General features: G+C 46.1%; 1 protein-coding gene across 6 annotated transcripts in view; it reads left to right on the top strand.

Moving 5' to 3' along the window:
• DIXDC1 (DIX domain containing 1) overlaps window positions 1–14,160 on the top strand; it is a 100,685-nt gene extending 86,525 nt beyond the window's left edge. For 5 of the 6 annotated variants that reach the window (XM_029572391.1, XM_029572390.1, XM_029572389.1 and 2 more), the window contains 4 exons: window positions 2,075–2,141; window positions 3,070–3,178; window positions 3,830–3,938; window positions 11,643–14,160. In XM_029572391.1, the coding sequence (XP_029428251.1) occupies window positions 2,075–2,141; window positions 3,070–3,178; window positions 3,830–3,938; window positions 11,643–11,723 (366 nt within the window). In that variant the 3' untranslated portion in view covers window positions 11,724–14,160. The remainder of the gene's footprint in view (window positions 1–2,074; window positions 2,142–3,069; window positions 3,179–3,829; window positions 3,939–11,642) is intronic. The other variant, XM_029572393.1, reaches the window with a different exon arrangement.
• The last annotated feature ends 4,695 nt before the right edge of the window (window positions 14,161–18,855 follow it).

Here is an 18,855-nt window from a genome sequence, read left to right as displayed (position 1 = left end):
CCCACAACCGTGTTGAAACGGGCTCCCAAGAATTCCAACACTTGGGACGGTACCAACTGGCTCTTGGAGTAATTGATGACGTGGTCAAGGCGACGAGCATAGCGGGGCTTAAAAGAGGTTTGGAGAAGTTCATGGAGGAAAAGTCCATAACACATTATTAGCCAGGCAGACTAAAGAAAGCCATTGCTATACCCTGGACGTGAGCAACAGGAATTAGATCTACTTTATGGGATCTGACAGATACTTCCAACTGGGCTTGGTCACCGTTGGAGGATACTTGGCTCAATGGACTTTGGTCTTATGTATTTATATAAACCAAATCTACAGTGCTCCATCCCCATCTTCATATCTCTTTGTACCACTAATTAGATGGCATCTCCTTGCTGAAGTTCTGACCACCGGTGTGATGAATGCAAAACTAGGTCTGAGTTTCAGATACTGTGCTGTGAGCTCCATCTGGTGTCATTTCTTGTGATATAAAAGAATTGGCTCCTGATGTTGAGCTAGCAGGAGATGATAGAGGCAAATCACAGCTAGAGTCCTGAAAGGAGAGAGAGAGAGAGAGGGACGGAGGGACAGAATGACAGGAGAAAGAAGGAGAGGATTTCTGAGGGAGTTTACATGGAACCTCCTGTGCACCCGTCCCATGCGAGCTCCTACATCTCCTTGCCAAAAGCTGCAAGCTTTCAGTGAGATGCCTCTTATGGCTGAAGAGTGTTACCTCATGCAGATTTGTACAGGAGAACCACAAGATGACCAAAGCAGCTCTCATTCTATACTTTGTTGTTGCATTTTGCTTTTTCCCAAGCTAGGTTTCAGCTGGTGATGTCTAAGGCAGTGATTCTCAACCCAGTCCTCAGGACACGCCCAGCCAATCAAGTTTTAATCAGATAAATAAATAAATAATCCGCAACGAACATGCATGAGACAAAGGAGCATGCACTGCCTCCGCTGATTTCAAATCTATCTTGTGCAAGTTCATTGCGGATTATTTATTTATTTATCTGATTAAACCTGATTGGCTGGGCGTGTCCTGAGGACTGGGTTGAGATCTGTTGGCCTTCAAAATATAGCTGCTGGGGGTTTTGTAATAAAGTTACTGGATTTAGTAACGGTGCTGTTCCATGGTCTTAAAGTTATTCACATGGTGTGGTAACAAGAGGTATCGCCTCCAGAACATGCTAAATGTTACATACATGCTAGTGTTATACATTTTAAAATTTTATTTTACCAGTATTGGTCAACAAACAAGTTAATACTTGTGTGACTGTCTGTGAAGAAATATGTTAATGAGAGAATATAACTTGAGAAAGCAACGCACATATATAAGTTTGTCTAGCTAAAAGGTATCAGCTACAATCTCTTTGATGACATTTTATTTAGGCTTATTTTAAAAGGACCAACACGGCAACCATGCTACTTGCATTTAAAATTTTAAAAGTGACAGGAATTCACCACATGCCGTGGAATAGTCCGATTGCATTTTCTCAGAGCAAACTCCATGATAGCAAAACTGTGCTGAGCTGGAGTTATTTGCTCCAAAAAACTTGATTGCCCGACTGGCCCTTAGAGGTTCCTGATACAGGCCCAAAATCATCTGAACTTTCAACTTTTTAATGTGAATATTATAAACACACCTGTCTCATGTACTATTAACTCAGTTTAGGCTTTATATTGAAAGGTGTATTCTGTCACACTGTTACCCCAGTGTACACTGTAGGCTTAGGAACTTGGTGTACGCTGGTGTGAGAGTTTAACACAACCGACTGTAGGAAAAAGTCCAATTTTATCTTGTGTCCTGTACATAGCTGGGTGTACAGTTTTCCATTTTTATAATGCATGAGTGCAGATTTTCCTTTTTATAATGCCCAGTTGGTAGTGATTGATAATGTTTACATAATATTTAACATTTTGTTTAAAGGCATAGTAACAGGTCCTGTGCCCATTCAGGATGCACAGCAGACAGCTAGAGTATCTTTATGATGTATTCATTGTTTTATCTAATCTTTTTCCATGCTGCCTCCACGTTTACCATACCCCTCTCCTCACTGTGCCTGCTTGTCTCTGTACCTAGAACCGGGGACGGGTGCCGGGTAACAGATCAACGAGTGAATACAGAGAGTCTTGGCCTCCAAACTCAAGTAAGCACCTTTCAACACTTTCAGACCTCACCCATTCAGTCTTCAGCGCCTTCAGAGATCCCCATTCAACCTTCATTCTGCTCACCAGTGCTACAAACACAGGGGTAGGAAGATGGGGAAACAACCAGCAACTGGCCTGCTGGTTAACGATTAAAATAAATAAGAAATGTTCTTCATTAAATTAATCATCTGACAGAGGAAGCGAGCTCGAACCCTAGCACGCACTAAACCTCTTCTGTACAATGACAGGAAATATGTGCACAGGAGGAGTAACGTTCAGGTCCATTTCCATGGGTAAAGCAATGTTTTACCTGCAGAGGTCAGCTTTTAGAGAACTGCCCACTCCGTATGTGGGACAACATGAATGCGTAAGGCCTCTCCGCGTGTACTTTTACCCCTCAGTGACAAGAGATGCCAGGGTTGGGGGAGGGGTTTGCACTTACACGGCTACTTTTATATTTTCCAAAAACTGCCCGCATACATTTAGAAACATAAAGGCAGAAAAAGAGTGGGCAGCAGGCCGGACAGGCGTATGGTCCTCATGTTTCGGAATGTGGGCGGGTTCGTTTTTCTGTGATAATGTTCACAGGGAGGGCTGGCACGCGTTTTCACTTTGAAAACTGGGGCAAACTCCACAGGTAATTGACTTTGCAGCAGCGTGAGCAAGTACAGAAATTTTCAAGCGCCAGTGAGCTGGGTAAAAAAAAAAGGGGGCACCTGAAAGCTGACCGCGCTTTGTCCGGCTTTGTGCACCACGTTTGCTTTTTAGCCGCATTAGGGGGAGGTGAGCCCAGGCTGCTGGTGGACAACAGAGGTGTACAAAAAGAAGCAATCGGGTGAACATCCTATAATAAGGCCGGTCCCAGTGATACCTCTGCTTCAGCATTTGCTTGCTATCGGTCGCCTCACGCAGCCTGTCTCCTTTCAGAGCTGCCTCATTCTCTCAGCTCGCCCGCCGTGAGCAGCGGGGCCTGCACTAAAGTGCTGTACTTCACGGATCGATCGCTCACCCCTTTCATGGTTAACATACCAAAGAGGTACGTCCAAAGTATTCAAATAATGCTGTCGCTGGGTAGTGGTATTCAGTAATACTAATAACTGCATTTGCATGGAACCAGAGATTCGGCATTTCTACAGCATTAGAAACTAAGGGGTAAGCCTCAGTAATTAGCAAAGCTTGCAATTAAACACATTCAGAACGAGTCGAGTAAGATTCTGTAGGAAAGATTTGGCCTCGCTGGGCTGGGCTTTGCTGGACTCTCACACCTCAGGGCTACACAGCGTGAGACTCAAGTCAAAAGTTATGTTTTTACAAATATATTTTGGGTTAGGAGAAAAAAAAGTGACCCCAAAAATGGCCCAGATTTACGTTTTTGCAAATTCTGACCAATTAATTCATCTGAACTTGAGAAAACAAAAGTAAATCCAGATTTCAGGGCAAGGGCCCAGTGACTCAGTGGGGGGGGGGGGGGGGGGCCAGCCCGGCGGCCATGCGGAGAACCTGGGCTCCGCTCTCAGCACAGGCCTGCACGCCCCAAGCCAAGAAGCCATCCGAGAGTAACTGATTCCTTTGGGATATTTTTAGCCTGCAGTCTTTCCTCCTTCTGTTTCTGAAATTCTGATGTTTTAGGAGGAGGTCTTTCAGTTTCCTTACCTCCCACTTTTCTTTCCTAACTGTGATGCTGCAGGTTAGGTGAAGTGACCCTGAGTGACTTTAAGGTGGCTGTCAGTCGAGAAGGAAACCACAGGTACCACTTCAAAGCCCTGGATCCGGAATTTGGTACAGTCAAGGAGGAGGTACCGTACACTCTTAAACGTTTTCCTGTACCTCGAGAAAACCAGAAATCCCGGTGATGGTAGCCTCCCCTCTGAGGCTGCCACCTTTTCCCCTTACCTATTCTCCCTGCTCCCCACCCAGGCCTGTAGCTATGAGGAGCAAGACAAGAAGCCTTGCCGTGGACCGGCCTCGTCATTCTCATACCTAGAACAGCTGGCTGCATGTGATCATCAGCTTTCCCAATGAAGGACTTCAGCCTCTCACCTCTGGGTCTCGATCTACCAATCATGGCATCCAGTGTATCACCAGCAGCAGACAAACATTTAGACTGATAGTCTACCTTACGTGAAATGTTTTGCCACCTAGATTAGACTCTTCACATAGATGTGTACGGTGCAGTGTTGCTGAGTCGCGCTCTCCACTTAATTTTGAAAAATATCAGGAATTTCTACTTAAGAAAAGTTGGCAGAAAACGGGATCTTCTCCTCCTCCTCCCAGCGAGCATTTTGAAATGCAGCCCAATCAGTGAGGAAATAGAATGATAGGAAGTGTTTGGAAAGGAATGGAGAACAAAATATCAGAACGCCTCTGCATAGATCTATGATGCAACCACTGCTCGAGTATTGCGCTCAGTGTTGGTGGCCCCATCTTAAAGATGTAGCGGACTAGAGAAGATACAGAGAAGGGCAAAAATAATAATAATAATAATAAAGGGGTTGGAACTGCTCCCTTATAGAAGAAAGGCTCAACAAGTTAGGGCTCAGCAGCTTGGAGATGAACAATAAGAGGGGATATGATAGAGGTTTATAAAATCACGAGTGGGGTGGAGCAGATAAATAGAGAATAATTATTTATTCTTTCAGGTAGGACACGCCATAAAACGAACAGGTAGCAGATTTAAAACAAATTGGAGAAAGTGATTCCCAGATCAGTCCAGTCAAGTGGGTCTTGCATCCCTGCCAGCAGAGGGAGGCAGAGAACTAAAAGCTTTGAGGCACTGCTACATTACCAAGAGCGCCACCTGCAGTCTCTCAGTATTTCTCTGTCTCCAGCAGATGGCAGAGGTGCAAATGTGCAGTCTGAGTAAGAGTAGAACAAAAAAAAAAAAAGGGAATTGGAGATTTTAAGAAGAAGCAAGAGAGAAAGGAGTTAGTGCTCCCTGAGGTGTTAGGTACCTTTGTGGGCCATCCTTCAGGTGGAGCTAGGCGACCGAGGGGTTGATAAACCCTGGCTGGGTCTGCCCGCATCTTCTCGGGGGCCTGATAGTCAGGGGTCCTGATTCCCTCAACCCCGCGGAGGACTTCTCCCAGGATCACCAGTTGGCAGCAGGGAAGTATTGTAGCCTTTGTATTAATTTATTTTTTGTTGTCAATTTTAAATAAAGAAAAAAAAAGTCCTTTGACTGGAGCTGAGGCTGTGGTCTCGATCGCGGGCAGACCTTGGTGTGGCAGGGCTGCGATTGCATCAGGGAAAGGCTGTTTGAAGTATTCAACGTCAACGGGGGTCCGGGGCTTGACATGGGTGCCTGTTCAGTGTGGCTGCGGTCTGGATGTTTCCTGCGCATCAGCGGCGAGGCCCAATGGTGCATACATCGCAGTGTGCCAAATTCTGTCGGGTCTGCAGCTCATGCCGAATGCAGCTGAATTTGAATGCCCTTTGCAACGATTGTGCCTCAGGGGGGTGATGGAATCTCCATGGAGGCGGCAGGTAGCCGGAGAAGCACACGCTTGTCGGGGCCCGTGTCAGTTCTCCCAGGGGGTGGGGGGCTGGAAGTGCAGAGGTGCTTCCTGAAACATGCAGCAGAAAGACCTCCACTCCCACAGGACCAAGGGACACCCCCTCTCCTTCGGAAGTGATTTTGGAGGGTGGGGGGATCCGGAGTCTGATCCTGTGGATGGGGAGGATTTCTCTCCAGAGTTTGTCCTGCTCCTACACAAGGCCTATTTGGCCAGGCAAGGAGCGGCCCAGAAGTGGCCCCCGAAGTGGAGTCCACAGTGCCCCTCAAAAAGATTCAAAGTGGGCCCGGGGGGGCTCTGGAGTCTTGCTGCATTGCCTGGGACTGGCTCAGTCCTCGGGTGAGATGGACCATGCGAATGCCAAGGATCTGTTTGAGGCTGGTAGAGACCCGGAGGACAACCCAAGAGATGACCCAGGGATAGTCCTAAGAACAGGCACACCTGATGGGGCCGATCTGGAGGAGACTTCGGTGGCTAAACGGGATGACCAAAGAGGTTGTTTGGTTATTTTGGAAGGAAGAGTTGAGGCCCCTCATTCCCCATGTCTTAGATGAGCTGGGTATCAAGGTCACTCAGGAGGATTCAGACACTGAAGGTGTGGATCTGGTTCTGGATGGCCTGCAGAATCCGCCGAAGGCTTCTCTGTTGCCCAAGAGGATCAGGAAGCTAGTGGATTGGAAGTGGGATATTCCGGAAGCTGGCTTGAAGGTCAGCAGGGTAATGGCAAAATTGTATCCGCTGACGGAGGAGACCTTGGAGCGGCTGAGGCTGCCCAAGGTGGATGCAGCGGTTTTGGCGGTCACAAAGAAGACCACTATCTCTGTGGTGGGGTTGGCCATCCTAAAGAATGCGCAAGACCGCAGCTGGAGATCCTGTTGAAGAGGATGTTCGAGTGTCAGCCTCGAGCATCCAGGCGGCGATTTGTGGTAGTCTAATGCAGTGGGCCTGTTTGCACTTGGTGATTCACCAGAATATTCTAAGCAGGCAGCTCAGCCGGAAGCTGGGGTGGCTTATGTGCGGAAGCACTATATGACTTAGTTCGGATGTCGGCCAGGAATATGGTCTCTGCATTGGTGGCGAGAAGGCTGCTATGGTTGTATAACTGGTTGGCAGATGTGTGGTCTAAGTCACAACTGTATTCTTTCTTTTAAGGGGAAGCTGCTGTTGGCAAAGACCTGGAGCAGTTGATGAAAATCCTGGGGGAATCCAAGGGGAATAGATTGCCGGAAGACAATAAGGCTATTAAGAAGACCTTTTGCTGCATGCCTGATTTTGGGATATGAGGCGTTTTTGGTCTGGGGCAAAAGCAGGCCACAGGTCAGCAGCAGACCTTGCAGTGTTCCCACCAGATTTCTAGGGATGGTGCCGGTCAGGGAACCAGAAGAGGTAAGACTTCACAATTAAGTCAGGTTGGTCCACCCTTCGGTCGAAACAGGAGGAGGGAAATTGTCCTGCTTTTACGAGGAGTGGACTAGGATCATGTCGGACCAGTGAGTTCTAGAGGTGATAAGAGATGGTTACACCTTAGAATTTTCTCATCCAATATGGGATGCTTTCATGGTATCCCATTGCGTATCCTGATCCAAGCGAAAGGCGATACGGGACATCTACTTCATTTGCAAGGGCTGGATGCTATTGTGCCAGTTCCTGTTCTGGAAAGGGGGCATGGAAGGTACTCAATCTATTTTGTGGTTCCCAAGAAAGAGGGTATGACATGATGCATCTTGGATCTCCAGAAGGTTAACCTGGTGCTGCTGGTGCCATGTTTCCGGATGGAGATGCTGTGGATGGTTATTGCAGCAGTTCGGAAAGGAGAATTTCTGATGGCCCTGGATGTATGAAAGTCTATCTGCATATCCCTATTTGGCTGGAGCACCAGACGTTTTTGAAGTTTATGGTGCTGGGACAGCATTTCCAGTTTTGGGCCCTTCCTTCGGGTTGGCCACGGCACCATGAATGTTCACAAAGATGATGGTGGTAGTGGCAGTGGCGTTAAGGAGGGAAGGGATTCTGGTCCACCTTTATCTGGACAACTGGCTCATTCGAGCAAAGTCCAAAGGGGAATGTTGTCAGGCAGTGCACCAGGTGATGGAGGTGTTATAGTTGGTTGGATGGGTGATACATTTGGCCAAGAGTCATCTGGTGCTGACCCAGTCGTTGGATTATCTGGGGGCGCAGTCTGATACCCAGGTGGGCAGGGCTTTTCTCATCTTGGAGAGAATCGCAAAGAGTCAGGGTCAGATAGGGCATGTCTTAAGGCTGCCAGTTCCCAAGGCCTGGGATTATTTATAGGTGCTGAGTTCTATGGCATCTACACTAGATTTGGTGCCATGGACATTTGCCCACCTGCAGCCTTTCCAGTGGGTGCTGCTGTCCCTTTGGAGTCCGTTGTTGGAGGAGAGTCAATGGCCTTTACCACTGCAGGGAGAATCCGGATCCAGTCTCTCATGGTGGTTGTCTTTTCACAATTTGGAGAAGGGAGTGGATCTGGAGACTCTGGACTGGTTAGTGATGACCACAGATGCCAGCCTCAGTGGCTTGGAGGTGATCTGCCTTGGATGGACAGCTCAAAGTCAGTGGTCACCTACGGAAGGAGCCTGGTCTATCAATCGTTTGGAAACGAGGGCGGTTCGTAGGGTGTTGATGTTTTTCCTTCCTCAGGTCCGGGAGCGTATGGAGAGAGTTTTCTCGGAGAATGGTGGTGGTATATATCAATCTGCAGGGCGGCATAAAGAGTCACATCGTGGCTCGGGAGGCCCAAGGGCTTTTTTTTCTGGGCGAAGCGGCATTTGGAAGGGGTAGCAGTTTCGCATGTGGCCGGAAAGGACAATGTGCAAGTGGATTATCTCAGCAGGCAACAGCTGGACCTGGAGGAATGGGAGTTGTCGATGGAGGCCTTTGACCTGATTCTGGTTTGTTGAGACAGCCCTCAGCTGGATCTGATAGCGTCACGGAACAATGCCAAGATGCCGCGGTTTTTTGGTCGCAGAAGAGAGGTCAGAGCCAAGGGCATAGATGCTCTAGTTCGCCCCTGGCCAACAGGGATCTTGCTGTATGTGTTTCCTCTGTAGCCATTAATTGGTTGCATGTTGAGATGCATTAAGAAACATCCAGGTTGGGTGGTACTCGTGGCGTCAGAATGGCCATGTCGTCTGTGGTTCGTAGATCTAATTCATCTCACATTAGTTGGACCCCTCAGGTTGGCTCATTTTCTGGGCCTGTTAAAACAAGGGCCTATCTTCTCGGATCGGGCGGATCACTTTTGTCTCAAAGCTTGGCTTTTGAGTGGTGACATTTAAGGTTAAAAGGTTATTTAATGGCGGTTATTGCCACTTTGCTTCAGGCCAGGAGACCATACACATTGTACGTGGAGATTCCTCATATTTTGGCCTTTTTACAACAGGGTGTGTTCAAAGGCTTATCTTACAATTCCCTTTGGGAGCAAGTAGCAGCCTTGGGATGACTCAGAGGTAAGCTACAAGGGAGGCCTTTGGTGTCGCATCTGGATGTGGTACAGTTCTTGAAGTGGGCCAAGCATTTTCGGCCACCAGTGCACAGATTGTGTCTGGCATGGAGTTTGAACTTAGTCCTTCGAGTGCTATGTGAATCTCCATTCGAGCCATTATGGAAGATGTTGTTAAAGGATCTCACCCTAAAAGTGGTTTTTATGGTGGCAATTTGTTTGGCCAGATGGATTTCGGAGTTACAGGCTTTGTCCTATAGAGAGCCATTTTTGAGAATTATGGAGGAGGGGTGTCTTTATGCACAGTACCCTCGTTTCTGCCCATGGTTGTTTCTTCGTTTCACCTTAACCAGGTGGAACTTCCTGTGTTTCCAAATTGGTCTGAGTTGCCAATGGCAAGGGAGGTTTGTCGGGTACTGTTGCGGTAACTGAAGACCAACAGCATTTTCTGGTGGTCAGATGTAAGGCTTCTAAGGAGACTATTACTCGTTGGTTGAAGGAAGCAATTTTTTCAGCCTATCTCTGCAAGGGTCGGAAAGTTCCAGAGGAGTTGTGAGCGCACTCTACTAAGGTGCAGGTGGGCTCTTGGGCTGAATGTTAGTTGGTGTTGCCACAGGAGATCTGTCGGGCATCAATGTGGTCTTTGCTGCACACTTTCTCTCGGCATTACCGGTTGGATGTTCAGGCGCCGGCTGAATGGAGTTTTGGTGAGTGTGTTGAGAGCAGGTCTTTCACAATCCCGCCCATTGTACGGATGCTTTGGTACATCCCACATGTCTGGACTGATCTGGGGTCCAAACAGGAAACAAAAATTGGTTCTTACTTGCTAATTTTCATTCCTGAAGTACCACAGATCAGTCCAGAGGCCCAACCCCTTATTTATGAAAGACTAAAGACTGTTCAACTTGCCAGGATGTAATCTGAGGAATTTCATTATGTATATATTCAGAACCTAAACAGGATTACCAGGTTTGATTGGTTCCATGGGGTTGATGTGGGGCTCTAGTTCAGGGGCTGCAACCTTTGGTTTGACGTTCACCCTGAAAGAACAGGAAATAGTTGTGTTTCACTCTAGTGTGACTTGGGTATAGGTCAATACCGAGGGACTGCAGGTGGCAAGTATGCAAAACCCACTTGTCTGGACTGATCTGTGGTACTTCAGGAACGAAAATTAGCAGGTAAGAACCAATTCTCCTTTTTTTCAGTCAGCATAAAACTAAGCTGAGTAATTTGTTGCCAGAGGATGTGGTCAAGGATCTAGCATAGCTGAGTTTAAAAGGGGTTGGACAAGTTCCTCAAAGAATAATCCATATACAATTATTAATGATATTCTTCTTTTTGATACTTTAAAGTGGATTATATTTAGGTACTGTAAATATTTCCTTGTTCCCAGAGGGCTCACAATGTAAATTTGTACCTGAGATAATAGATGGTAAAGTGACTTGTCCAAGGTCATCAAGGAGTAGCAGTGGGATCTGAACCCTGACTTTATCGGTTTGTAATCCACTGCTGTAACCACTAAGCTACTCCTCCTGAGTTAGGAGAAAGCCATCATGCATCCCAGGGAGTGGGCAAGGAGAAATGGATCACCTGTTTGGGATGTGCCAAGTACTTCTTAGAGATCCAAACTGGCCACTGTTGGAGACAGGATGCTGGGTCTGATCCCCATATGGCATTTCTTATGTTCTTAGATGGCAGTTACACCAGTCAGAAAGTTGGATACAGGACAACTGCTTCTGGTTTGGTCATATTTCACCCCTCATTAAAATCTGGGAGCAGGAAAAAGAATGGAAAAAATTGCATTTTCTCTTCTTTCCGGGGCAGCGACTTATTGTATCTGAATACTAATAATGTTGGAAGCTGCCTTGAGCATTATTTTGGAAAGATGGGCTAAAAAGTCTAAAAATTATTACTGTACTGTATTCAGGGCTTTTTTGAAGAGCTGCCCAGCATCACTTGAAAATACTATACATACTCACAAAGTCTTAGATAATTTAAATATTTGGTGAAGATGGAAAAACATAAGAGTTACTTAGAGACGATGCTCTGCATGAGCTTTGAAGACCTCATTGGTCCCTCCATCACCCCTGGCTACGTCTTATGTTATGAGTCTGCCGGGTAATGTGCACCGTTTCTTCGGCTCAGCGGCGGGGCTGAGGTCGGGTGGGGGGGGGGGGGGGGGAGTAACATATGTACTTTTGCATTTTCTAAACTCTGCACGTTGTTTCAAAAAGGAAAAAAAATCACCCACCCAGAAAGCGGTGCAAATCTCTGCTGATCCTTTTTCCTTAGGCAGTTTGCAAAGAGAAAGCACGCTTGTACTTTCTATTCGATTTTTCTTCCTTTCCTTTGAGACCTGGTGTAATATCTGCAGGTTAAAATACCCCCAGACACTGTGACTCTGCTTGCCGCCATAATGTCTTTACAGTGATCCATTTCCTTCTTTCCTGGTGTGAGTAAAGTCCCTCTCATTAAACCTGCAGGAATTCATTCTCGCTTTTTTTTTTTTTTTCTTTTTTAAAAAGGTGTTCAATGATGATGAAATTATTCCCGGCTGGGAAGGCAAGATAGTGGCTTGGGTGGAAGAGGACCCTGGGGACAACTGAACAAGCAGAGCCCAAGTGTGCGAAGCTGGTGACGAGGCGGAGAAATAATTTTTTACCAAAAGTCAAGCATCCTGCTGCCAAAGGACGTCTCTCTTTGAATGACTGCCTACTGAAAGAGAAAGAAAAGCTGAACTTTTGTGTGGCCAAATGCTGATGTGTTATTGCGATGTTAAAGGCGGCGTACGGCAGGAAAAGATTGTTTCGCTTTCCCCCCCCCCTGGCTATGGATACCCTGTGGCTTTATGAAGGGACACCCTACAGGTTTCACGCATGCCAGGAAACTCAGTCGCTTCTTTTGCATTGTCAGTGTTACTATAATCTGCCCCAGAAGTGGGGGGGATAGTGCTGATTTGAACGCCTCCTTGTGTTGGGCTCATGTACCGTACAGCGCTGGGTACTCCCAGCTGAAGTTCATGGAAACCAAAATAGTGTTAGGTTCGTCTTTGCTAAAGCCTACCGAGTTCCTTAACCGATTCTTCCTTGCAGCGTCAGTGCAGACTGTGAGCGGAATCCCGAAATGGTAGAATGTACGCCTTACTTGTGCTATGCATTATCCAAAACGGAAAGACCAAGCAGTTTGGAGAGAACATGTGTACTCCAACAATGTAAGTTTCCTGTGGAGACTTTATGGACCAGCTCGGTGGTGGTGCTCCGTTGTAAGACATGGAAGACCCCGATTCCATTCCAGGCCTTGGCTCCTATCCCTGAGGCTGGCAGCGCTGTTAGCCTCTGAGGAGACAGACATACCACCAGGCACTAAATCTCCTGCTGGATGGCTAAGAATGGCTTTACCAGCTTTCTCTCTCAGCCCGAGGAAGTTACCAAGATGCCTTGTATAATAATAGCAAGAGGTGTGAAGAGGAAAGGAGCATACATGTAGAGCAAACACTGGTGTGTCCATGTGGGTAGGGCAATTTTTGTATCCTGTTATACTTTTTAAAAAATTGATCAGTTTAGGCTTGAACATGGATTTTATGTTATTGTGGCAGATAGATGGCTTACTGTCCACTTGATCTTTGGCTGTTGCCTTTTCTCTGGGTCCCCCTTACTCTTCCAATCCCAGTTTTCAGCTCTGGCCAACTGGAAGAGTCAGAATACACGGTTGCCTCTACGGCAGCATCTGCGCTGACCCACTCATCAGTGAATGAATATGGAAATGCTAAAGAATGATGCAGTCGAAAGATTTTGCTCCCACAAAGATAGAGCGGGACATCGACTTGCAGGAGCACTTCCTGGCAAAATAGGGGGGAACTTGGCAACCATCTTTGGCAGCTCCTTAAGTCAGGATGGTAAAATGTTTAAAAGCGTAGCCACAGGATACCAGAAATAAAACAGAAATATCTAATGTTTACCTCCCTTCAATGAGAAATGACTTTGCTTTGAGGGGTTGCAGTTGATATTTCCAGTTTTTGTCGTGTTTTTAAGAGCTTTGTTCCTTCTGGCTACTCCGAGCATCACTGGGCTTTTTGTCTAAGTCACAGAGGGGAGGTATTTTCAAACACGTGCAAGTTGCACCAGTTTTCAAAGGGGACTTGGTGCATAAGTCCGCTTTGAAAATTATCCCACTGAATTTACCCACACACAGTTATGCTGGCTATCACATGTGCAGAAAGTTTATTTGGGAAAATTTATGTTGCAAACGTTTTAAAAGTAAGTCCCCTCCCCTGCACCACCACTCAGCATGGGTAAACTTAGACGCAAAGAGGACATTCACACGTAAGTTTACCCATATATCTGACAGGCATTTCTCTGCCTTTGAAAATTACCCTCAAGAGTTGACAAGCAGATCACATTCCGTCATGGGTTGGAATTTCTAAGCTTTCTTCATGTCTCTGTGGCTTCGTCTTCTTGTACTACCCAAGCTTTTCACACCACACCTGCATCTTGGCCCAAGGAGGAGGAGAGCTCTCTTACCTAAATGGTATTTTTTCAGAGCAAGAGATAATTTATAATGGTACAAAACTCAGTTGTAAATAGGACCAGTCTTCTGGAAGGATTAAATAAATGGACCATACATTCATTATCTTCCTTACGCCCTGTGTGCACCGCCATTGTCTTGGCAGGTATGGATCTCACCAAGAAATGGAACTTCCTGCTATTACTTTGTATTAATGTCTCCTTTTTGTAAATGTTTTGGAGTATTTTTTTTACCAGTTTAGATCATTGTCTCAGAACCGTGTATATTTTTACACCTTGTGCAAGTCTTTGTAATATACATAGTGTACTATATTCTGTTCATTTTCTAGAGATTGATTATATGTTTTATACCGTGTCAAAACCTTACAACACCAATCAAAGTAGTTTTCATTCCTAGCGTTATTTTGTTATGGAAATAATAATGCCTGGTCACAATTAATAACGTTTCTTCGGTTGTATATACATATGTGGAACTGCATTGTATTATTTGTCTGTATATAAAGAACTCTAATCACCTTCAGTCTGCTGGGCTGATAAGGTATGTTGGTTTGTGAACACTCGGTCACATGGGGGCTGGTTTTCACACTCTGTTTTGGGACAAAATCCACAGGTACTTTTTTACTCATGGACTTAGCACCAAGTGTCAAAGAAACAGCCTGCACGTATCTTCCCTTTGAATCCTGCCAGGGACTTTTGTGCACGGGTAGATTTTATGTGGAAGCAAAGGGCGGGCAGGCTTGAAAATATAATCCACGTTTTGTCTTTGCTCCCCCCCAGGAATGCCTCCCCTAAACGTGGCTACAACTTAGAACAATAATTATCAAAGCCAGGGATGCAGGTAAATAGTGATACACCCATGTAAATCGGTCTCTGAAAATTGCCTTCCCTCAAGGTGGCTAAAAGCGCGTGCATTTTGAAATAATGTGCGTAACGTTTATCTGTTTTAGCAGAGGCATTTCCCAGGGACGTATCTAGTTTGGGAGGGGGAGGAAAATAACCTATGTAGTTTGCATTTTCAACTCTACGTTAGTTTATGAATCACCTAACGCTAAAAATAGGTCTAGGTGATGTACAAGGAAACATACATCTAATTATATTAAATGAAATAATATGAAATAAAATAAAATATGCAATATATAATAAAACAATACATTAACAGTAAAATTATAGTCAGTTAAAAAACCCAGCAAACTAAAATAATAAAACACTAAAAATAAGCCGACTCAAACAGGAAGATCTTTAAAAGCTGTCTAAAACTTTTGACCGAATCATACTGACGTAGCTTCATTGATAAAGCGTTCCAGAGACCTCGACCGGCAATTGAAAAAGAGCATTCCTGAGTAATATGTAGATGTGCGATTCTAGGGGATGGAACATCTACTAAGCCCCGCTGAGAGGAACGTAAATTTCTTGAGGGTTGGTAAAATTTTAAAATAGCGTTAGCCTTTGGACAAGTTTGATCATTAATCAATTTAAAAATCATCACAGCAATCAGAGCTGGGGTGATGTGGTCAATTTGTTTCAAACCCATTGATTAAGCGAGCCGAGGAGTTTAACAAAAGCTGTAATGGTGGTGTTGAATGCGAGAGGCCAAGATAAACACTGTTACAGAAGTCAATGATTGGAAATATTAAAGCTTGCAGTACAGTGCGAAATTTGGAGGCATGTCAAAGTTTCCTTAGACCAGAAATAGCATGTAGCTGCTGAGGCTGAGAAAAACCAATCTGTCAGGATTTTGCAGGCTTTCCCTCCACTCCCAGCTTGCAGGTAGAGCTGAGGAGCTGCTCCTGCAGAACCTTTGAGATTGCAGAGTCCTGGAACCATTTGACCAGTCCAAGAATCAGTTGAAACTGCTGCCGAGAAGTGCATTACATCATTCTTTTGACAACGTGTGGCAAATAAGCTGTCTTTTTGTTGACTTAGGGACTACACTATAAATAAAGGGCACTTGCTTTGGAGACTGCCTGGCCTGAGTGATCAATACTCCCTGCCCACAGATGTCAAGAAGCTATTACAGACTGTGAAAAATCCTCTTCCTCTTAAGGAAGAAGTCTCCCTTCACTGAGGGCAATGTTTAGCTTTCTGTGTCTGCAGCAGCTACATAGTAACAGGCCGATACAGAAAGAAATGCGGGCGAGTGCCTGCTGTCCTGTGAGCGCGATACAGTAAATAGAAATATGCTAATTAGGGCCCGCGGTAAAAGGAGGCGCTAGGGACACTAGCGCGTCCCTAGCTCCTCCTTTTTGACAGGAGTGGCGGCTGTCAGCGGGTTTGAGAACCGACACTCAATTTTGCCGGCGTCGGTTCTCAAACCCACTGACAGTTACGGGTTTGGAAACCGGACGCCTGCAAAATTGAGCATCCAGTTTTTAACCCGCGAGCCGCGGGCTGATTTTACATTTTTTTATTTTAAATTATTTTTTACTTCTGGGACCTCTGACTTAATATTGCCATGATATTAAGTCAGAGGGTGTACAGAAAAGCAGTTTTTAACTGCTTTTCTGTACACTTTCCCGGTGCCGAGAGAAATTAAGGCTTACTTTTAGGTAGGCGCTAATTTCTGAAAGTAAAATGTGCGGCATGGCTGTTTTCGACGCGCTATTACCCTTTAGGGGTAAAGCTAGTGCATCAAAAATGCACGTCCAGCCGCTCGTTAACAGGGCGCTCCAGCAGAGCGCACTGTACTGTATCGGCCTGTAAGTAAGCTCTTTCCCTCCCTTATTATTAGCCCCCTTAGATTTCTTGGACTCGTTCAGGTTTGCCACCTCCAGTATTCAAATTAACACCTATAGTTTTTTTATTTCATAAATCTGTTAGTGATCTGCTGCTTACTCTGCAGCAGAATTGTACAATGGAAACAGCCACTGCAGTATCCACAACTCATGAAGAGCTGCCACCGGCACGCCTCAGCCCTGAAGGAGATCTTATTGCTGCCTGGTCCCTACCCAAGGAGAAAGATCACAGAGGGCTGGTGAGTTTTGGGAAGGGAATGGGCAAAGAGGCCAGATAATGAAGTGGAGGGGCGAGAGGAAAGAGGTGGGGGAGACAGTTGTGTACCTAAAATATGTGGCATCCGGGGCAGATACTTCCTTGGGCGCACCCCCCCCCCCCCCCCCCCAGCAGACACATCAAATAACACCCAATAATTAAAACTAATAAGGATTTTAAAAATCTCTCACTCTCCATATCCTAAAATTGTCATACTGGGGGCATGCATGTACACACAATGGGGTAGATTTTTCAAATTTGCGCACACGCGTACTTTTGTTCGCGCACCAGGCGCAAACAAGAGTATGCGGGATTTTAATAGATACGTGCGTACCCGCGCATATCTGTTAAAATCGGGGATCGGCGCACGCAAGGCTGTGCAAAATCTGCAGCCTGCGCGTGCCAAGCTGCGCAGCCTGCCTCCGTTTCCTCAGAGGCCGCTCCGAAATCGTAACTTGCGCGCGCCGGGCTGGCCGCCGGTGCGTGACTCCCAGGCCCGGGAGCCGTTTCGGAGGCCTTGGCCATGCCCCTGAAATGCCCCCAGACCAGAACCACGCCCATAGCCCCGCCCCCAATTGACATGCTGCTGCGACACGCCCGACTTATGCGTGTCCCGGGGCTTGTGCGCGCCACCGAGCCTACTCAACATAGGCTTGGCGTGCGCAGGGGGAACTTCGGGCAGGTTTTTGGGGGGTACGCGCGTACCCCTTTGAAAATCTGGCCCAATATGATCCCTCTCTCTCACACACACATACACACACACACACTTGCTTCCTCTCTGTACCTGTCTCTCATACACTAACAGACACACACAGACAAAAACTGAACTGGAAACTACAACAAGCCAGATTCTGTATGCAGTGCAACAATGGAAAAGCAGAACAACACTTCCTCAAAACAATACAATCAAGAAATATAACACTAATAAAATATTTCAAAAAGCAATAATTAAAACTAACAAGGATAAAAAAAAAAAAATCTCCCACTTTCCATACCTGGGAACTTTAGATTTCTAATCATTCTGATATTGTCCTGGATTGGAGAAAAGTGCACAAGCTTTAACCTCTCTCACACACATATGTACAGGCATATGTGCAGGCAAAGGTATTCTCTCACCCGTGTACGCACAGGCACCCTCTCATACACACATAAACACACAGACACCTTCACACACACACACACACAGGCACCCTCTCATACACACAGGCATGCTCACACACACACCCATGCACACACACAGACACCCTCTCATACACAGACATTCACTCTTACAGGGCCAGTCTCTTGCTCTCTCACACACATTTTGGACCTCTTTTTCGGCCGTTGGCTGCATAACAGGGCCTCTTCTTCTGCCATCAGCTCCAGGGAAACACTGGCGGCACTGCAGGTCCTCTTCATCTGCCACCGGCTGAGAGGAAATGCTGGCGGCACCGCGGGGCCTCTTCTTCCTCCGTAGGACCTCACGTTTGCTGGCAGGGAGTGGGAACCCCACCAGCATGTCACTTCTCTGTGCTGCCGCAGGACTTTTCTGCTGGCGGCAATGGCACTCCTCCCCTTGTTGTCACCTGGGGCAGATCGCCCCCCCCCCCTTTAATATGCCACTGGGGGGGGGGGGGAGAATAAAGGGAAAACGTGTAAAAATCAAAGCCTGAGAAAATAAAAAAGATGAGCATACTAAGGAAAATACAAAAATTGGAAAAAATAATGAGGTCCATATTCAGACACGGTCCAGCTAGCAAAGTTTTAACCCAACTGGGGGGCCCGTGGCTGAAAAGGTTTGCTCATCCCTGCTCTAGGGAGTGATTTCTTGATTCTTTAAGAAATGCATGTACTGATGCACCAGTCTTCCAAGTTATGCAGGAGATCTACAGACTTTACTCAAGATGAGATACTTTAGATGGGATGACTGGGGGCTAAAAATGTCAGAGACTACAATGAGGTTAGAATAAGGGGCTTAAAGTACAGATTACAGCAAAATGCAGAATGTGAAATCTGAAAATGGCAGAAAGTGGAGCAAAGTGAGACTGCAGGACCTCTGTTTTGTAGTGCAGAGGTCTAATTGCCCTGTTGGTTCTGGAAAAAAACGAATCTTTGCAGGTTGTGATATCATTTATTGTACCCAAACTTTCAAGACCTTGATTTGATATGTAGTCTCAAAAGCCCATGTTCAATTATCTTTTTTTTGTTGTTGCTACAATAAAAGGTATCACAATCCACAATTCATTAA

The sequence above is a fragment of the Rhinatrema bivittatum genome, chromosome 12 (assembly GCF_901001135.1).
Source record: "Rhinatrema bivittatum chromosome 12, aRhiBiv1.1, whole genome shotgun sequence".
Taxonomy (NCBI): Eukaryota; Metazoa; Chordata; class Amphibia; order Gymnophiona; family Rhinatrematidae; genus Rhinatrema; species Rhinatrema bivittatum.
The sequence above is the reverse complement of the archived record's forward strand: the minus strand, read 5'-3'. Positions and strand labels throughout refer to the sequence as shown.